This window comes from Temnothorax americanus, unplaced genomic scaffold (genome assembly GCF_048541705.1).
Source record: "Temnothorax americanus isolate GAGA-0224 unplaced genomic scaffold, ASM4854170v1 Scaffold14, whole genome shotgun sequence".
Lineage (NCBI taxonomy): Eukaryota > Metazoa > Arthropoda > Insecta > Hymenoptera > Formicidae > Temnothorax > Temnothorax americanus.
This window is the reverse complement of record NW_027509275.1, coordinates 933,090-954,670: the sequence shown is the minus strand read 5'-3', so window position 1 is coordinate 954,670 and position 21,581 is coordinate 933,090. Positions and strand designations below refer to the sequence as shown.

General features: G+C 41.0%; 1 protein-coding gene across 17 annotated transcripts in view; it reads right to left on the bottom strand.

Moving 5' to 3' along the window:
- Window positions 1-21,581, bottom strand: part of Soxn (SRY-box transcription factor soxNeuro) — a 280,350-nt gene that overhangs the window by 79,445 nt on the left and 179,324 nt on the right. Inside the window, exons 1-2 of one of the 17 annotated variants that reach the window (XM_077400782.1) lie at window positions 15,802-18,371; window positions 8,387-12,993 (exon numbers count right to left, since the gene is read on the bottom strand). The exons of 12 other annotated variants lie outside the window; for them this stretch is intronic. In XM_077400782.1, the coding sequence (XP_077256908.1) occupies window positions 12,978-12,993; window positions 15,802-17,222 (1,437 nt within the window). In that variant the 5' untranslated portion in view covers window positions 17,223-18,371 and the 3' untranslated portion in view covers window positions 8,387-12,977. Of the gene's footprint in view, window positions 1-8,386; window positions 12,994-15,801; window positions 18,372-21,581 lie in introns of those variants that run through there. 4 more of the 17 variants (XR_013256098.1, XM_077400779.1, XM_077400781.1 and 1 more) reach the window with 4 other exon arrangements.

Here is a 21,581-nt window from a genome sequence, read left to right as displayed (position 1 = left end):
GCGCTGGGGCCCTGGTGCCCTGTCTAGACCAGAGGATGATCCTAATTTATGGCTCATCTTAGAATGCATTCCGTTTCGCACGATGCATCATTTACCCATCTTTAACATTCGGTGAACAATAAGGATAAATGATGCATTATGCACATCGTGCGTAAAACAAAATGTACTACTCACTAGGATAAGCCACAAGTAGGATATCATCCTCTAGTCTAGACAGAGCATGAACCTCATAAGAATTTTTAAAAGGTTCCGAGACAAGATTTTGTTTTCTAGTAAGTTTCATGGATTTCTGATTTCACGGATATAGGTTTTGTCAGTCTACCGTCTTAATCCAATCCCCAACGACTAATTAAGTAAAGAACAATAAAATTGTCTCAGCTACGCCGGAAGGTTGGTTTCAAAGATCGATTGGATAAATGGCGATGTCTAGCTTATGCAAAATGTATAGGAAGCAGAATTTTAAAGATGTCACACATAATCCAGCAGAAATTCGCAAGATCGTCTACAGGTAGATGCAAGTTTGTAGTGTGTAACAAAGCGCGCAATAAATCCTCTCGATATCGCTCGTTAATGATCGCGTGCATCGCCGATAACTCGCCGGCGGCGGCGCGCAGTTTACTATCTATTTCCGAGCGGAGCGCCGCGCCGCGCCGCGCGTCGCGGTGCATAAATCATATTTCGTATAATTTATATCGCGAATAACGCGCGTAAGATAGGTGAAATATAACCTTTCGTCGTCGGAGAGAGCTGAAATCGCTTTGCGAATCCGAGCGGAGAGCGCGGGTGGAGCGTCGCGTCCTTGAAGAGCCGCGGACTAAATCGAGTTAGATATATGGGCCATCCGCTTAAGTAATTGCAGGAAAAAGCACAAGTGAATCTAATGCGCGAGGGTATAAGGACAATTTAGCGCTGTTAAATTAATTTCAGGTCAACGTTTCGTAAATACGAAATATTTATGAACTTCTGACGCTGCTCTTCCGACAACGCTCCCCGGTACGCATAAATTAACGTCCACCCTGGCGTAATTCACGTTTGCGCAGGACGCATACCGAAGGACGTGAAGGTGAATAAATACCTATAAATATTAACTCGATTACGAGGAGCTGTTTGCACCTGCTGAATTACTGACCCGTAACGCAAGCAAATCTGCCCTAAAATTATCCGAGCAAAATCTCCGGTTCGTACGAGAGTGGCTATACAAACGAGGAAACGAGTAATCAGTTTCGGGAAATACCATGGAATACAGAAAATCAAGCGTTTTATGAGGGAGATGTATTTTCCTCGTGTGTGCCATATTGCATACGTGCCTCGACTTTTCGAACAACTTCAAGACGAAAGTAAATCGGCGTCGCGTGCAAGGAAATGACAAGCGAACCGTTCTAATGCCGGGAAACTGCAGCGTACTTGTTTGTATTACTCCCAAATTGCTCGTAAAACAATGGCATCTTTACTGCGGCGTGCGTACATACGTTCCGCGTGACAGTTCTGCAATGGGCAATTCTAGTTAGCGAAAACATTTATCCGTCACGGCCGCGGAGACGGATTCTGACGCTCGAGTCGAAATGAAATGGCACGATGGAAAAGCGTATACGGGGAGTGAAAATTGCGTGTATATGTAACAAGCGCTGACAATCTCCCGCATCTCGTGAGGCAGACCGACTCCGAGTGTTTACCCGCGACGAATTTGTCCGCATTAAGAACGCATCAGCGTCAGGTCCACGACGGTTTAAGCGATCGGCGTGATACGAGCTTCGTGCGGGTCGCGACAGCGCGCGGCGCGTGCACGCCGACGAAACGGTGCAGATTAAAGACTCGACGCCGCGCCGCAGCGCTCGCGCAATCCGTGCTCTTAAACCTGATCTTTTACGCGTTAGATTGAGCAATTTAAATAAATTTCCTACAAATATAAATAATACAGAAGACGATCTTACACAGTCTTGTGCCACCTTTCAGTAACAATACATAACAATGTAACAATGTATAAATCTTCTTTTTTGCTTTCCTCAACTTAAATCAAAGATCCAATTGATTATAAAGGCTAAAGGAAAGAGAAGAAAAAAAAAAGAGAATTAAATTTTCTTACGCGAAAACGGCTCGAAGAAAAACGGGAGGAAGAAATGAGGAACTTGTTTTAGGGTTTGTCAGCTCCCGGTGGTTGGCGGTTCGATTCGGACCGGTGGTGCTATTAACGACATTAACGCTACTACGAGCAAACACGGCTCTATATCATCCACAAGCCGGCGGAATAATAAACAATAAATTCCGGTGAAATACGGCGTCGAACAAGCGTAACCCATTTGTTTGCGATAAACTGACCCGGAGGCTAGTCCGACCAGTTTGTAACTGCCGTCTCCGTGCGTGAACGCAACCCCTCGCCGTCTTTTTACCATTTTTTTTTCCTCGCGGCTACCCTCTCCTTTAACGCGTGAACGCTCACGAATATCTCAGGACAAAAATTACTTTCTTTATGCGCATCAGATATTCATAAAAAATATATTGGGATAATATCTTTATCGCGCAAACTCGGAAGCGACTCTGTGTCTTCTCACAAATTCAATGACTGAAACTGACTATATTTTTTATCCCGTGATTAATGATCAATTCAATCGCGTGCTCGATATGAGTAAACGACACGTTAATAAATTTCTAAGATTTCAGATGTTTCTTTTGCAGCATGATTGCAGGTGTTACTTCCATCTTAAGTGCTGACAGGCACGAATAACGTATATAAAACGTTCGCCTGGTGCGAGATTTCTCAAATTTTATCGAGACCCACCTCGGCGAATAATTATAGCGCGCATTTTTGGCGCTTATAAATCGATCGGGGAGATGAGCGTGAAATTAGAAAAAAAAGTTTGGTTCGAGTAATCTGTAAGTTCGCCGCTTAACGAACGACTGTGTGATTACGAGTGATTACGAGTCTTAATCATGCGAGCGCGAATACGAATGTAAGAGCGAAGGAGAGAGATGGAAATAAGAAGAGAGGATGTGTGCGACGGCAGCGGCGGTTCGTCAGAATATACGATGCGCGTACGTTATTGTGCCAATTAACAAATTGGAAGGTCCGACTGCATTCTCAATGACGGCCGTTCGTTGCCATAACTGTCGCCTGCTGGTACCATAAATGCGTAACGACGAGCGAAAAGAGGCCCTATATGTCTGATGAACCGTTTCTTTTTTTAGTTATACTGTTGGAATTTTTTTATCTTTTTCATCATTCCACGGAACATATATATTTCAGCTTTTACAAAAATTTCGAAAATATATACCGTAATGCTTTATCTATCAAAAAATCTAGAAAAACATGAGAAGAAAATCTACCTGATTGTGTGAGTCACTAAAAAGAAAATGATTTACCTGAGTCAGATAAGAAAGGGGGTAAAAAGCATAGTTTCAGGGAAAAAAATCTTTAAAAACAAGTGATTGTAGTATATCTCTAAATATACTGCAATCTCTATATATATTATAAGATAATACTACAAAAGGTAGTAGCAGTAGTATTAGTGGTGGTAATATACGTTCAAAATTCTTGTTAATTTTTTAGCTTTTGCAGTAGTTAGTACCATTTTTCAAAATTCTTGTTAATTTTGATGAGAGAATTATATCTCTTGCAATTTATTAATACATTCTCCAATCAACATTTGTGTATATTAATTTGTGAGACACGCCACTGTCGAAATTGCACTGACACGATAACGAAAAGCGTCGGAAACAAAACGCACGACGTACTTATTCTTTCGGTCCTCCAAGAAGTAAGAGAAGGGCGCGAGCTCTCGCTCACCCACGTTCGCAGTAATTATCGCGGTTACGGTTTCGCGGAGAGGGTACGCGATCGTTTAAGTCACTCGGGATAACAAGTGCGAGATTCGCAGTTCGTTAACCCGCTCGCTCGAGATGGATTAATGGATCCGTTAGATCTTCCGATCGGCGACGGCGCGCCCGTCATCCTCTCGTCTCGCTGTCAGTAGAGAAATTGCGTTGGATCGACGCCGGTGGTAATCGCGAGCTTATTATCTCGGCGCCGCGATTTTTTCGCCAGTAAAACGCCGATGAAAAGTAGCCCGCGAACCGATAAGCCCAGATAGAAGTAAAGCGATCTCGCGCTGTCGTTGCTGTTTTGCTTTTCGCGAGCGTATCGGTACGTTATTGGCCGTTAATTTTCCCCCCCCCCCCACCCGAGCACAGGAAGTTGACGAAGAGAATTATTTCCATGAAAGCCAATCTGCACGAACCGTTTCTCCTGATGTACAAAAAAAATGTATTCAATAAGGAATAAATATATATAGGACAAGTACTGATCGACTTACGGCTCTGATGAAGCAGCAGAGAGAGCGAAGTCAGGGTTATTGGATCTAGTAAAGCTTACTTGAACGTTAATAACAAGGTCGTTTCGCACCGGATAGTCGATCGGCACAGTAGTGGCAGGCTGCCAATAACTCCCGCGGGCGCACGGGCGGTGCCATAAGGAGTGCGTTTTAGGTAATTGGCCGTGAATATTATCTTACTTAGGGGCGACGGAGGTTAACCGGATCAACGGAACCGTGATAACGAAAGAGAGAGCGAGAGAGAAAGAGAGAGAGAGAAAGCAGTAGATGGTTAGAGGGAGAACGGAGGCGAGGTGTGCGATACCTTACAAATTGCAACTCGCGAGGGGATGTTTAGCACGGAGGTACCCACGCGTGATCCGAGGGATCGGCTCGAGATTAAAGCGGACCTGAAGCGCAGTGGCATCAAAGCGAACTCTCTCTCGTTCGCCTCGTGCCGCTCGTTTTTCATCATTTTTCTCTCCTTACCCGGCGCAAACTGATTTATCGCGAGGCGCAAACAGTTATTAAGCTTCAAGCATGCCTTCGCGACTTTTACGCAAACTTTATCCGTACAGATCCGACGTAATTTAGTCATCTGATTGGAATCCGTATTCAGATCATTTTCGCTTGTTGCGTTTATACAGAGAACTGAAGAAATGAAACGGAAATAAACGAAGGGAAGAAGAGGCAAACGAGTGCAGCCGACACTTTGCGCGCAAAAGAGAAATCACAAGTGATTTGAATGAAAAATAGATTGCATTTACGTTAATGACGAGATTTTCCTGTTTTTCGCTTTTATCAAATGTAATTTGCGCCAAGTCGTTCCATGATTTTCGTAATGTCATATTTGTGTCATAGCCAGTAGTATTCTGAATGTAACATACACAAACGCATAGAGGGATTTCAAGATTGACTATACACTCGCGCGTTACCGTATTTATGCAATATTTTCGCAACCGCGCATGCAGAAACCGCTACCATTGTGCGGACGTTACTTTTTAAAGCGGAAGCGCGATTAAAATGGCATACTCGGCGGTTGGTAATTTTCAAATATCGGAAAAATCTAAATCACACCTGGTGATTTATTTCGCGGATATCTATATATATACCGCGAGTAAAAAATTTTGTCGTTAATAACTCCGCGCGTGATGGACGTCATGACTGTATATATTTGTTACGCACGTTCAGAGAGAAATATATACATTAATCGAGAATATTTATTTGAATTCTAAAATTATTTGAGTAGCTTTTTTCCCCGAGATTTTCCCGGGATTTTCCCGAGACCTTCGTCACAGTATAAGTATAGATACAGTAGTTCCACTCCGTGTCGGCCACCTTTGATCTGAAGTGAAATGGTCCGCCATGATGTTGAGTGTGGAAATCGTATGTCTGTCCTTCTCCATCGCTCGCGGAGAAGGACAGACCTACGATCTTTCTCCTTCTCCATCTTATTGACCGCCATATTGTTGAGTGTACAAACCATTTCACGGGTTTTGGCCTGAGTAAACATACTGTATCTACTTATACTGTGCCTTCGTCATATTAAATTAAGGCGTTAGAACAATCCTGGCCTTCAACATAATAGTTTCGGCTTAACTTTGTACTGTTTACGTATGTGTTCGCCGGTATGTATAATACATCTTCTAACGTATTTACTTGTTCGCAGACAGAGATGGAACCTGACCTTCGACAAAGACGCACGCTATCGCTTGATCAAACGATCGCGGTGATCGCGGCTCCATCAAAATAATTTGCGACTTGTCGACGTTCAGTCGAGATAACAAAAACCACCGTGCGAGCACCGTGCAAAAGTTCGTATATAGCGAGCTTTAATCAATCCCCAGGATACAACGATCTCGCATTGAATTCGCGTAAGTATAATTTAAACAAATTATAACTGGACAGTTCATAAATTGTTTTTTAATTGAAGAATATTTGTTGAACGAGGGACGGGTGTTGAAAGAAAAAAATTGAGAGAATTGTTACTCTTTGAGCCAACTCTGTACTTATCCTTGCAATGCTACTTGATCGCGTGTCGAAGTCAGCTATTATTACAGCCATGATCGCTTGTTATGAAATATAGTTATTATGCAGCATGCTCAAATAGACGCGTGCTAACATATTTATGCTAACATCTAGTTTTCCTGAAACCGAATAAAATCAGACAATTGCAGTAGGATAAAAAAACGTCGACATTGTAAAACCGTCTCTTTGTAAAAAAAATCTTATATAAAGTTTACTCCTTATATGAGATACCTAATCCATCTGCTCGTTAACACTCGTAAATACGAGATATTCGGAAACGATTTAATATTTCTTAAAAAGAAAAATTGGGAAGCAGGGTGGTCGAAGTGTATCGCAAAGCAATAAAACGTAGCGATCATAACAACGGGCAAAGTCTCGCGTGCTAGCTGTACTCGAACTAGGCAAAACGTGAAAGAAATGATGACGCGGATGGAAAAAGATATACGTACAAACACACGTTTGGACGTCGCTTCAACCCGTTGCCCGAAACACCGGAAAGCGACCTGAAATTATTATCCAACTTTGTGCGAGCAACAAGTGTCGTTAAATCAACTCCATGTCGTCCATCTCGTATATCCGTGCGGTTGTATATCGCTGCGCGCGCCATACGCACGCACGGGATATATTTAAAGAAACGTTATCTAAAGTTGGTATCTGCGAGCATTGTTATTCGCGGCTTCGCGCAACGTTCGCCCGGTTGAAATAAGCCAGCGTCTACCCAGTTGAGCTCCTGGCATACGAACAGATGCAAATTGCGCGCGCAGGTAACCAGCCTTATACATTCCAGACAATCAATGTCACGTATAATCGTGCGAGAGAAAAACAATTTTCCGTCTCATCGCTCGTCGTCAACGCGACAACTCGCGAGTTAAACGTCGCGGAATAGGTCGCGGACCGGGGGACGGAGATGAAAAAAAAAAAAAAAAAAACGAAGAAAGTTGATGAAGCGATAGGTATTAAATAATGACGTGCTTTCGCTCTTGGAGTCACGTACGTCAGCATGCCGCGCCGCCGCCGCCGCCGCCGCCGCCACCACCGTCGCCGCCGACACGCAGCATGCGTGTCCTCGTAGGGCGTGAAACACTTGAAAATCCCGGTTATGTAAAACATAGGAAAACGGCGGCCCTCTCCGCATGCAGGGCCGTCGCGTTGCGTCGCGTCGCACCGCTTCGGGAACGTTAGGTGGAACGCGTAATTGAAAGCACTTTAGAGACCCTAGCGGCACGCACAACGAGCTACTCGCATTTGCATTCAGTGGCGGAGGGAATGCCTTTTAACCGAAATGACTGCGTGTGTATGACAAACGCCGGGGTTTATGTGCCGGAACGATGAGAATATTTATTGGCGCGAATTAATGTCTCCACTCGGCCATATACCGCGTTCGGCGCGCACGTTTATGCGTATATATATGCTATATATTAATATTATATATTATACATATTTATCGGAACGCGCGATTTCGCGAATGCGCGCTATGACCCGCCACCGTCGGGAGAATAAAAAGCCCATTAGCGGGCAAAAAATCATTTGCACGGGTCATAGGGCGTGTCTGTTATTCATATGTGGATTCAACTCGCGCTGTTGATACGCGTGATTTGACATTGATTCGTTATAAGCAAGATAACTCATTTCGCGTTTGAGTAATTGAAGATTCAATAAAAAAAAAAAATAGTTGCACCACATTTCCAAAAAAATTATCGAGAATGCTTGCGAGCACCAATAGCACATTAAAATATCGACGGTTATTTTACAAATACGTATATGTAAGACGGCAAAATATTAGAAAAAAATAATCTTAGACTTTTATTCTTCGTTCCAGTTAATCTTTGCATTATACCGATATAACATTCATGAATTTTCATTCACGAATGAATGGGATTATTCTCTCGCTATTCAGTATCAGTGCAATCGAATTGTTTTTAACGAGTCTCATTTTGTCGTTAATGTTTATATAAACATGCATAAATGTAATATTGTAATGAAGATATAGTGCGTCGAGGCAGGATGACGGATACGAAAGATGATGTGCAGGACGGTCGAATTGAAAACACGAGTTTGAGTTGCTGATGTTCAATATATATCTATATATATGTCAATGTATCTATATAATATCATATTCTAACATATCGTAACATATGTACATTACAGAGTTCACGATAATCTGCGTTAAATCATTATCGATCGTGTGTATGTATTGTGTATGTTCACTCCACGGAATGCGCCTTAACATGAAGACTATATAAAGTAAGAGATTCGAAATGATTCTTGAAATTATGTTTGCGATTATTTATCTCTTACTAATTACAGACTTGTAATGTATGTATAGTTGCTTGCTGAAACAGGATGTTTTTGTGAAAAGTTCCAGGTTGTACGCGAGTATGCTGCTCCATGCCATGAAGCGTCCCCGAATATAAAGCTTCAAATGTAAGGAGAAGTCTTTGAATATGTCACCAAGTTACAATGGGTATAATTACCGAGGATAATTCCTAGTTTCTACGTGTAATAGTATATTTAGATTAATTTTAATGCTTTTTGAAATTGAAAGCGGTGATCGTGAATATTTGACGTTTCCAGAATTTGTATGATATAGTATATGTAAGAAAAGAAATAAAAGAATAAAATATATAAAATTATAAAAAATTACATATTTCAAAATATATAATCAAAAAATACATATTATTATATAAATATATTAAAATGTATTGTATAAACATTTTACATATTTTTTCACACATAAATACGTATATATGTATATATAAATGCATTTTTACATATTTGACAAAAGAAAGAAAATGTTAAGAATGTGTATAAACCGTATTTCTCGAAGTGCATTTTTACGGGATGTAAGGGGCAAGTGGAAGCAACTTTGTTTTCAATTTTTCGTTTTGTTCTGCTGTTAGACTTTATTATCGATATTATTATGAAATATAAAACAATTATAAGAGCAACAATTATAAGCGCAATATTTAACATAGAGCATCGCATACTCGTGTACAAACCTCGTATACAAATGAGATACTTTATAATGTTTCTTATCACAGATCGAATCGTAACGGCAAGCATCGATTCAGATTGTTGGGGTCAAGGGGACTTTGCACGAGCAAAGTCCCTTTGAAATCAGAAACATGAATACTTTTGATATTACAATACTCCCGCTTCAAGTTGGAAATTAATAACGGGATTCGATGATGATTTATGCGCATGTGCGTTGATTGCCCGTTGGGAGAAATTAATAGAAAATTAAGAACCCTTAAGCACTAATGCCGAAAGTCATGTCCGTTTTGAGAGCCAGTCCATTTTTTTTAAGCATTTTTTTTCTAAACCGAAATTTAGAATTTAACAATAAAAGATTTTACGAGCAGCTAGCTTTTTCGTTTTATAAAAATGCAAGTCAAAACAAAAATGATTTGCTTAAACTTAATGAGTACTTAAGGATTGAATTTTGAGTCGCCCATCGTTCCGAGGTGTCGCAATGGAACAATGAGAACGCGGTCATGCGATAAGGATTACGAAATTATCATCGATACCATCGATGCCTCGCTACCACCATCATTATCACTGAACACGCTATTGTAATACTTGTTACATGATTCGTTTTATATATATATATATATATATGAATATGAAATAGATATGTACATATATGACACATACATGGCGTCTAAAGAAAGTACGTGCATTTTCGCGATTCGTAATCTAATTCGTCATAAAAAGAATTGCATTAAATAAACCGCATACTTTCTTTTCACTTTATGTGTGTATCGTGTAAATACACACATTATAGAAATGAACAAAGGAGGCTAGCTGCTCGTAAAATCTGCTATTGTTAACTTCTAAAGTCTTGTTAGATTTGCCTAAAAGACTTATTCGAGACAAAAATATTGCATATGTACATATCTATTACTTTAATTATTATTTCTTTTTTAATGAATCGCAAAGACGTCAATGATATTATTTTAGTTAGAAGAATTACTTACAGTGTAATGATGACAATCGATGATAACGTAGGCGAGAATGATAGGAGTAACTAAAAAATCGCATTCCTTTTACAACTAATAATAATAACTAAAGTTATAATAACGGGCACATAATATGATAATCATAATAATACGATAAAAATTAATATTTAGACGCTACAATGGCGAAAATCATAAACTGTTGCTGTTTTAAGCGCTCGGAAAACGGATTACATAAAAAAAGAATATTATTGTTCGGTTGTATTGAAAATAAAGCTTATTCCAATAAATTCTTCTGCGCTATTAAACAAACTATAATTCATGACACTAATAACTTGTTAGCATTTGTTATAAAAAAAAAACTTATCGGAATAAAGCTCTATTTCAAAAATTGAAGAATGACAAAATGTATCTTTTTTTTTACGTATAAATACCTTCACTGGTATTACATTATGTATAGCGTTATGATTCCCAGCGTAAACACGTCTTCATCCGAAAAACATTGTTCCATCCCCGCGACAACATCAATTCCATTTACAGTCTATCGGTAATGACGAATACGATTACGTATCACGAAAATGCACATACTCTCTTTGGATTCTATGTGTATTTCGTATATGTACATATCTATTTACAGATATATACACAGTTGCACCTAGTCCTAATTTCTATACGTTTTGAACATATAATACACGAACATTAGATGTCTACGCAGTATGCACGTTTAAGGTGGTCCTTTCGTGAGAACAAGTATTAGATAAGTACCTAACGTTGATATATGTTAAATATACAGTAATAAGGGACATGTGTACGAAAAATCAAGTGAGGAGGTTACCGACACTTTACAAGAAATAAGTCATTCTAAATGTGCGTTCGCGGAGCGTGCCATTGTCATTCTATATCCTTGTTTACATCTAATGAACGAGAAAGATAGAATGATGCCAATCGCCACGGCCGAGGTTCTCAACGAATAATACATGTACTTAGCGATCAGATGAATACATTATTCATGTCTTAAAATATTCCCTGAAGTTTCCGGATTTCGTACATATATACCTTGAAAATAAGGGCTTGCCGAATGTTTTGCTCTGATACATGAGGTTAAATAAGTGGTGGATCCACGCGCATATTGCTTTACTCGTACTGTCATGCCTGACCTAACCTAAATCGAGTCCAACCGCACTACTATTGTGATATTTTTTTAATTAGTAAATAATTAAATACGATTAACGCGTGCGTGTAAAATCATGTTATATTATTATAATTATTGGAATGCTGTGTGTAATGTTTGTTTTCAATTACCTCATGACGGACTGTTACTTGACTAGCTGGGTCCGCGAAAGGACCACCTTAATGAAGAATACTTGAATCAAGATAAGTTGGGTGCCCCCTCAATACCTTGAATAATTCTGATGAAGGAATAGTTTTCGTCAGAAATGTACTCTTTACAATAATTGATTGTAAACATATTAGAACGATCATCATTTGCACTTTTCCTTCCGATTCTTCCGTTCTTAAGTTGTTTTAAATATTTTTTTTATACACTGTGCATTGTCGCTGCTAACGAATAGACATCTAATAAAATAAGAAAAATTTAATAAGACGATGTTTCGACGATGATATTTACACGACGTCTAAAAAACTGACCGTTTTCAATTTATATTTTTATATTGCAATATATATATTTACATATATATATCTTGCAATAATTTTTTAAATAAATTATTTAGATTGTCAAATAGCGTACGTAAAAAAAATAGTACATACAAAAAAATATTTGTTTATAATATTATTTTCCAGAATTCATCTTTCGTCAATAAAAAATATATATATTTTATGAAGAAAAAGCTTAACTTATCGTATACCCACATATGTTCCATCACAATACTTTTAACGCGAAAAATCGCGGCGGTTTTTTTCAAGTGAACATTTAATTAATATTTCTATATCACCAGTATGGAAAAACACAGAAAAAATTAGGGTACATGAGGTTGCGACAGAAATTGAGAGTCGAGTCTCGCGATCTGGACCAATATAATACCTATTTTATCTTTAACAAACATTAAAAAAATACATAAACTGTAGCTGATGATAAGTTAATCGAGAAACTGCTAACGCGCGGGATCCAAATGGAATTAATATGGATATACAGCGTCCGGTCGTGTATAGAAATCCTCTTTGGTAATGTCAATTTTGCGAGAGCGTACTTCCAAATAACATTATATACATTATATTGACGTCTTCTCTATAGCTCGAATGTCTTCGTGGATATCCCTATCGACGCCGAATATAGGGACGGCCCCGTCGATGATAATGCGCAGCATGGACGATGATGATGGAGAGAATCTTTCGTGAGATGTGAATGCGAGCGAAGGCGCGGTCTCTTTCGAGTACCGAGCGCGAGAACGAGAAAGGAGGAAGAAAAAAAAACAATCTTCGTATCTCTCTCTCTCGTAGCCCCGTGAAAATTGTCCTGAAGCTACGTTTCGTCTTTTTTCTCCCCCCTGTCCCACCTCCCCCACCGCTCCCCTCCCCTCACACGCTCGCTCTCGTTCTCGTTATGCGTTTCTCTTTATTTCGCATTCCACCTCTGGCCTTTTCTTTTTTCCTCTCTCCTTCTCTCCTACTTTTTCCGTTACTCTCTATAGGCCTTCCATTTGCACAGGCGTCCATCCAAGCTTGCCTCTCTTTAAGCTACGAGATTCCTACGGCGTCATGTTTTGCGTTAGGTTGCGGCATAGATGTGAGAAAAAACGTTTGTTAAATTTCTAACTCTAGCTCTCCGTAAATCGACGAAGAGATAGGATGAGTCAAACGAAAACCTTCGTGATTATTTGGCGATCGTGATAAAGTGATGAAATGCTATCCAAGTGTGAATTTGCGTAGGATTGTCATGAGATTACTTGAAATATAAGACTCAACGTAAAAAAGGCCGCAAGTGCCAAAAATAAAAAACTCTCCGAAAAAAAAACCTATTCTTCTGGATAAAATAATTTCGACGGTTTTTTGACTCAACCTATATCGGAACTCCAATTAAATTCAATATTTATATTCTCACAATTTAAAATACAATTATTTATAAAAATCATTTGTAACAGAGGCAAAAATGAAAAGAAATAACAAAAAGAAGAAAATAAATTCACAAAGAAAAGTAAATTTAAGCCTCAAACTAAACATGTGGTATCGTGAACTCTGCTTCGTTCTGGACCGTATTAAAAACAATTCGATACATTATAGTTTTAAAATTTCTATCATGTATCTAAAAGAATAACGTAACTTAGATATAAAAATAGCAATTAATAATAATTAACAATAAGAATTAATGAAAATAAATAAGATAGGTAAAAATGATATAATAGCTGTAAAATTGGAAATAATAACTTGATTTCAAAAATAATTGGAAATATTTGGAAGTTTTTGTGAAAAATCGTGGAATCTTTGTACTCTGAGCATACTCTGTATTTTGTCTATCTAATAAATAAGATTAAATTTAATGAAATAATAATTCATGTATAAGGAGGAGAATCAAAAAATTTAGTGGAACTGATTAGGGAAAGTGTGTGTGAGTATGATGAATAAATGAGGACAAACGAAGAATGTTTCTGTTTAATAAATTTATAATTGATCTGTTTAAAGTCTTAACTTTCGATTAAATGCAAATATAACATTGAATAAATTCCTCTGCATTATATAAACCCACCATAAACCTCTTATAAACCTCTTCAAACGCTCATCAAACATATCCCTTTAACATATACTTTTTATCAATTTTATTATATTACAATTTTCTATCAATTTTATTATAATTTATAGTTGGATTTTTATCGCGTTTCGAGGAATACTTTCCAGCTGAGAAAAATTAAATGTGGCATATATAGGTGGGATTTTTATAAGCCTGTCATATGGATAAATTCAATTTTATTCGTCTTAGGTCGGTTCTACAATAAGTCGTATGTCGGAACGCCGACGATAATCCAATGAGAGAATTTCCATTTAAAAAATGAATTTTCCTCATTAGACCATCGGCTACGTTCCGACATCCGACTCCGACATACGACTGATTGTAGAACCGCTAGATTCTTTATACGCGGGATACCTTTGATATGAAGTAAATCAACGTGTTTCTCCGCTGCCAACTCGCCGGTCTATAATTTTCTAGCGTAATGATATCTTGCAAGATCCACCTTACTAACTCTTGAAATGGTAATGATCGTGTGCGAATAAGCGATTGGCAAATTTCAGAAATAAGAATGAGCGAATCGTAGACCATTTTAGAATACTGATGGGGCGTAACTGTCCATTAGAAGCGAAGTCACAATATCATATGCATAATCATTCTCTCTAGCAACAGAAAAATGTGAGTGTTTGCGTTATAAAATATGTAAATATGAGAACCTGTTAAAAAAAAAAAGATAAAAAAATATTTCTATATATAGCATGCTCGTTCAATGGAATAAAAGATAAATAATTCTTGAACAGAACGCACTCATAATACGACACTCACAAAAAATACTGCATGTACGGCGAATACAGGAGGTCTTTGTTATAGGTTCGGCTTAAAGCCAAGTAATGAAAGAATTTATTTTGAGGAAATGAACTTTTTCAAAATAAACAGCAACCATAAAATATAAAATAGCAAATCCAACAAATTTTAGTGTAAAATCGGAAACTTCTATAATATGTGGAAAATAAGTAGGAATAGATTAAATAGAAAAATAAAACATCTTTTATATACATATGTGTATATGTATACATATATATATAAAATACGAATTATAATGCGGATCTCCTGCGAACTCCGACAACGCTCGAGTCACGAATTTCGATGATCTGCGAATGACACTCGCGAAGATCACCGATAATTCTCGTTATTTATAACTCAAGCGAACACAGTGCAATCATCGTCGAATTGGGATAAATCGCGTTACGTTTATCGTATTCGGCATCGATGTTAAAAGATTAGTTTTGTAAATCATATGTTCTGATTCGAATTGTCTGCCGGGGACGTCGTCACAACTCGCTGTTTACAATAAATCAAAATATTTCTTTTCGTTTGAACGTAAATATTATGCTTAGTTTGTAGTAAGAATATATTTTGGTATGTGGAATCTATCCTTAATATAATATTCTAATAGAAACATTTAATACTGATAAGCTCTATATATTAATATCTTGATTGAGAAAAGTGCAGATAATAGCAATAAAAAAGGCAAAAATATTAATTAAAACAGAAAATACAAATAAAATATGTTAATTCCCTTTAAATTTTCTTATTCTATTATCATATAAATAAAGTATTTCAAAAGAAGTATAGTCCACTTTTGTTCTATATTTTAATCGACTGCAAGGTGTCGAGATACGACTATAGCGTCGCGATTTATCCCGCCTCCACGATTCTAAAAAGCTATTCGCAAGCGATAGGCAAGGAAAAAAAAGTGCTGCGTGTGAGGTGTGAGTATTGCGAGAGAAGCCTCTGTTTCTACTTTTTCTTTTTTTTTTTAATGATAGCTTACATGTGTGTAATCGGCTGCATAGCCGCATGGTGCTGCAAAGAATCAGGCGACGGACCCGGTGAGTAGACGCCGCCACCGTGTTGCACGACTCCCTGCTCGACTCCCTGTGGCAGGTACATCGATATCATCTGCTTGATCTGTGCTTCGCTCTGTTGATTCGTCTGCGGCTGTCCTATGTATTCCCGCTTCACGACCTGGCCAGCGGGACCAGCCGCGCCCGTCGGCGTCGGCGTGTGTATGCCGCCGCCGCTCGCCGGGCTCGTCGGCTCTGACTTTATGCTGCTGCCACTAGGACTATGACTGGACATCTGAGAACCCGGTTGAGCCTGGTGATAAGGTGACGGTGAGCCGCCTGGCACGGTACCGCCGTATCCGCCGTAACCGTTCATGTAGCTGTTGATAGGGCTAGGACTGTTGCCGCCCATGTGATGGCCCATGGAATCGTACCTCTGGTAGGCCGCGGCCGCCGAAGCGGCGACCGCTGCGGCACCACCCATGTGATTGCTGTACGCGACGTGTTGCTGATACGTCGGATCATGCGACGTATGCATCATATAACCGTTGGGCATGTAGCCGGTAGGAGGTATCTGATATACATCGCGCGGTAATTGCTGCTGCGGTCCGCCGCTGGTGCCCACTTGCCGTTGATCGACGCCGAGCATACCGCCGACGCCGGCAACACCTCCGCCCAGCTGGAACTTGTCTTTCTTTATCAGCGTCTTTGTCTTGCGACGCGGCCGATACTTGTAATCGGGGTGCTCCTTCATATGCACGGCGCGCAGCCGTTTCGCCTCGTCGATGAACGGGCGTTTCTCCGCCTCGCTGAGAAGCTTCCACTCGGCACCGAGGCGTTTCGATATCTCGGAATTATGCATCTTCGGATTTTCTTGGGCCATCTTGCGCCGTTGTCCACGCGACCATACCATGAAGGCATTCATCGGCCTCTTCACGCGATCCATATTGTTATTCTTGGCGTTGGAGGAATTGCTAGGATTGTTAGGATTATTCGGATTGCTATGATTGTTGGCCTGGTGGTGCTGCGTTTGCGATTGTTGTTGCTGTTGCTGCTGATGAGAATGATGCTGCTGTTGCTGAGCGCTCTGCTGGGCCGCCATTGCGTGCATGCTCTGTTGCTGTTGTTGCTGCTGCTGCTGAGCGGCGGCGGCGGCGGCGGCGGCCACCTGCATGCTTGTTGTATGGTAGTGATGTTGAGGAGTTTGATGATGATGCTGAAGACCAAGGCCTAAGCTGCTCGCGCTCGGCGGGCTGCCTGATAGCGCGGAGCTGTGAACGATCGATCCTAGTGATCCGTAAGGTGACATCCCCGTGTGATGGCCCATCGGCGATACACCCTGGTGCGGATGCGGTGGCATCTGGGCGTGCAGGTTGCCGCCCTTCATGTCCGTCTCCATCGTGTGCATCTCTTCCTGCCTGTGCCCGTACAGCTTGCTGCCCTTTTCTAGTACCGTTCTACGTCAAGAAAACTCAACGGAGCACGCCGCGGAGAATGTCAATCGGTTACCGATAGGATAGCCCGTCGCGCGAACCACGATCACCACCGCTCACTTTCTTAACGTTTCACCTCTGCGCGCGAAGCGATGACATGAAAATCGATCGCGAATTCCTCAAGTCACCGATGATCACTGCTAAGACACCTCCGTAAGAACGGATCGCTAAACGCGCGCGCGCGCGCGTTTCTTGGTCACCGACGTGCGATCAATCCATCACACGGTCGCGCGAACGTGTCAGCCGAACGACCATTCCGTGTTACGATGATCTTCGTATCACCAGCTACAAAATCTTCCTTTCGGCGCGGCGCTAATCGCGAGTGTTGCTCACAAGGCAACCAACGTGTGAATACGGGGGACACCACTCGCGATCATTATACTATCGGTATGGTCCTCCCGCACGTTGTTTCACGATGCGTGCGTTCATTCGTCCTTCCCGTCTTCTTCCTTGAAAATCACCAGAGAGACTCTCGTGCGAACGATCCGCGAGTTACGGAGTCCGTGCGAGAACTGACCGCACTTTCTTCCCCTCGCTCGTAGCCTCTCACCACTCCGTACCATTCGCCAGCCGCTCTGACTGGCTGCGGGCCACTGTACGCTCGACGAATCGCGTCACGACAATGCCAGCAACGACGCGCCAACTAAACGCGAGTGCTCCGGAGCGGCGGTCTCCTTTGAAAGGAGATGACGGCACCCCCTAAACGCCGCGTGTGGCACGAGAAACGCGAGAACCAGTGGAGCTGACCAAGTTCACGGAGCACCGTTTCTGTCTTCAAAAATATATCAATTTTTTTTTCACTCGCGTATGCACTTTTTCCTGAGCGATACCGTGCGAGGGATTTAAACCGCAGCGCGTATACGATTAAAAGCGATGATGCTTTTATCTTGTACCGCTGCTTTCCCGCTCGTCCTGCCTCAACACCGTGCTGGACGACAACGATAACGAAGAATCCGACGCAGAAGATGAGATACAACTTCCACTCTCCACGGGAGAATACTCTCTGAGCATTTCAATCACCTTGAGTTTGGGGTTCCTATCGAAGGCGGCCGCCCCTTCTTCCAACGCGAAACGTCCCCTCTTCTCGACCTCTACCTTGGGCTAGAGTGGGGATCGTATCTGACTGACTGTACTGCGCTCCGTACGCACCGCGGGCAATCGATTGGCAAGAGAGCCTGAGAGAGCCTGCCATGATTTCCCTCGACCAATCGGCCGGCTCGCTCGGCACGCGGAGGCGGCGCTTTCACTCGGTGACGTCACTCGGTGAGCATGACCGACCTCTCGTGGCGATGCTTCGGCTGCCGACGGCTCCGTTCCCCTTCCTCACTTCTCGCACCCCCTACCCGGCGCTATCGTCATCTCCTCTCCTCTCATCTGTTCCCTCTCGCGCTCCGGTCTCTACACAACGTTTCTCTTGCTTTTTCGCGCCGCGAAATCGGCTGCCCGTCGGACGCATGTACCGCTACGCGGCCGCCGTTCGCAGCGTTGAGCAGGTTACATACGTGCGTCCCGCGAGCCTTAATATGTTCCTTTGGACGCGGACCCGGAGTTGCGTGATACATTACGTATACATCGATATTAATGCACGAATAAGTCGAACACGTGCGTTAGTGCAGCTCGCGATGAGAAAACTTAAGAACTTAATGGAAATAGAGAGATAAGATATAATCGCGAATCTCTTGTACCGCTGCGGTCAAAATAAAGTGAGAGCATATGTATTATCTGCAATAAAGATTAGGAGTTGAATGACATTCAACCGCTTTCTGGGCAAACGTCGATTGAAGTCTTATATAAAAGAACCTCTCACAATCATCTTATAAGAAAATAGACTGAAATGGGATATGGGTACATTTTCTGCGCATCACATGATGCAATTCACATCTGCGAGTCACATGTGCAAGTCACCCAACGTCACATTGTATCTATCTTATCATAGCAAAATGTTTTTTTTTCTCGTTGCAAGTTTCGAGAATTCGCTTTTTCTCTCCGCTTTTCTTACTCTCTTGCCGTAATATAATAATTCCGAACTTTATTTCATTGCGCTTTATTACCGCTCGATATATTCAAGAAGAAGAAGAAGAAGAAAAAGAGAGAAAGAGAGAGAGAGAGAGAGAGAGAGAGAGAAATTTGGAGTTCGTAATAGGATCCCGTTTCTTCCTCCTTCCCGCTCTCACCCGTCGGACGCTAGAATCTAATATAAGCGACTGACTGAAATCGTTACCGTAGTGCTTTCATTGGACGTCGCGTCTTCATTTCAGCATGCTACGTGTTGTGGGACCTGTTGCCGCGGGACGCGACGAAAAGGAGAAGAGATGCGAGACGAGTCGGCGGAAGTATGCGTGGTATAGATAAACGCATAGAGCTATATTTGTGTCTGATCGTATCAGTAAAAGAGGCATCGTGAAGATCTCTCCGATGCTGCGCGTACAAACGTGTTTAATCATGTTCTCTTTCAAGTGTAACGTGTGCTTTCCCTCATTTCAAAATCACATGATTATCGTAATTGCATCCTTATCGAATGATTGTTTATCTGCGTTTCTGTTTACTGCAGTTACGTTAATTTTCCAAGTAATCTGGAGTACTCTCGATCCTGATGCGCGATCAACGTGACTGCGATGACGTTATTATTTCGCAATTCGTCCTTGAGAACGACGGTCTTAAGCGCAATTGCAGCTTGCATTGATCGCGATTATAAGTCACTCACATCCGCGATATCTCGATAAGCTTTTATCACAACGACATTCGATCAAAACAGTGACAAGAATAAACCGTTTGATAAATTTTTTTTCAAATACAAAATGTATCTAAATGTCTGTGTAGTATCTCTAAAAATTTGATTATTTTAGCCTAAATGGCTTATATTATATCTATAACATAATCGTGCTCAAAAGTAATTAATAATGAATTGACGCATATAAACGATATTAATTATAAGCAAGTCAGCGTCTTCGCCGCTATAAACATTTCAAAGAAATTTTATTTTAATTGAATCTATGCAAAAAAGTGCTATAATTAAATTGAACAAACATTTTGCTTGTTATATTTAGAAATTTGTGTATTTACCAAAAATTAAATAAATCTTATGATTAATCGAAGCCTTTTCTTTGCGAGCGAAAGAGAACTTTTTAAATTTATGATTTTATTTTACGATTTATGGGTCGCCCGGCGGCATTAGGTAGCAGGTAGCTGCTACCTAAGAGATACCTGCTTTCAATGAATGAACAGAAACAGGGAATTAGGTTTTAAGGGAAAACAAAATTACTTCCGTTCGATGTTAATCTGTGTCCTTCTCGGAAGTACAAAATTTATTTTTATAATGCAATTGGCAGGCGTAAGTCATAAAAAAAACGATCTTTCGTTATTTTTCCATAACTTCATTGTACTATCTTTGTACTTCGGAAATGTTCATTAAATCATCACTTTAATTTCCTCAGAGTTTTCAGAGATTTCATTTTTTAATAAATGTTAAACTTTACTTCCTCATTCAAAGATAAAATGAGATTGGTTTACATCAGTGTCATTCTAAACAGCATCAAACTTTGTCATATATATATTGACAGCATAATAAGCTATAACAAATTAGAGCGGTGTTTGATAAATTTTGTACATCCAGAAAAATCTGCGAGAACGCCGGTGATTTGCCCGTGCAACAGCGGCATTAGGCCGAAATGCCACAAGTGGCACATAAACCGTGCGGAATAAGTGGATTGATAGGTCGTTACCATTGAAAGAAGATAGAGCGGATCGCGCGATACACGTAGAAAGTTGGAGGTAAAGGAGAAATAGAGAAAGAGAAAGAGAGAGAGAGAGAGAGAGAGAACGCGTACAATAAGTCGGAGTCCGACAATGGGATACCGCGGGCGGTCTTTGTGATTCAAATCAATGTTTGCGATACTCGATGGCGCACTGCCTTTGTAGCACCGGGCTTTCCTAGGCTTCCCGCGTATACATACACGTTTCCCGCAGAACGTGTGCCGCAACGCACATTGCACATATACACAGAGCTATCTGTCCTATCAAGTGCGCGCGCGCGCGCACGCGCTGTATCGATGTCGCGTGTATGTGCGCGAATGTGTGCATCGGCGATGCGGCGCATCCACCGTGCTACATGAGAAAGCTCATTGTACGTCCCGGCATAGACGCACTCGAAAACCAGAATCCTGAACGGCCCTCCCTGATCGATCTCCTTCTACCCCGTACGAACGGGCCGGCCGTCTCGTGCCGCGCTCGCGCTCATTCATCGTCCCACCGACGTTCGGGAACCGAGACCTTTC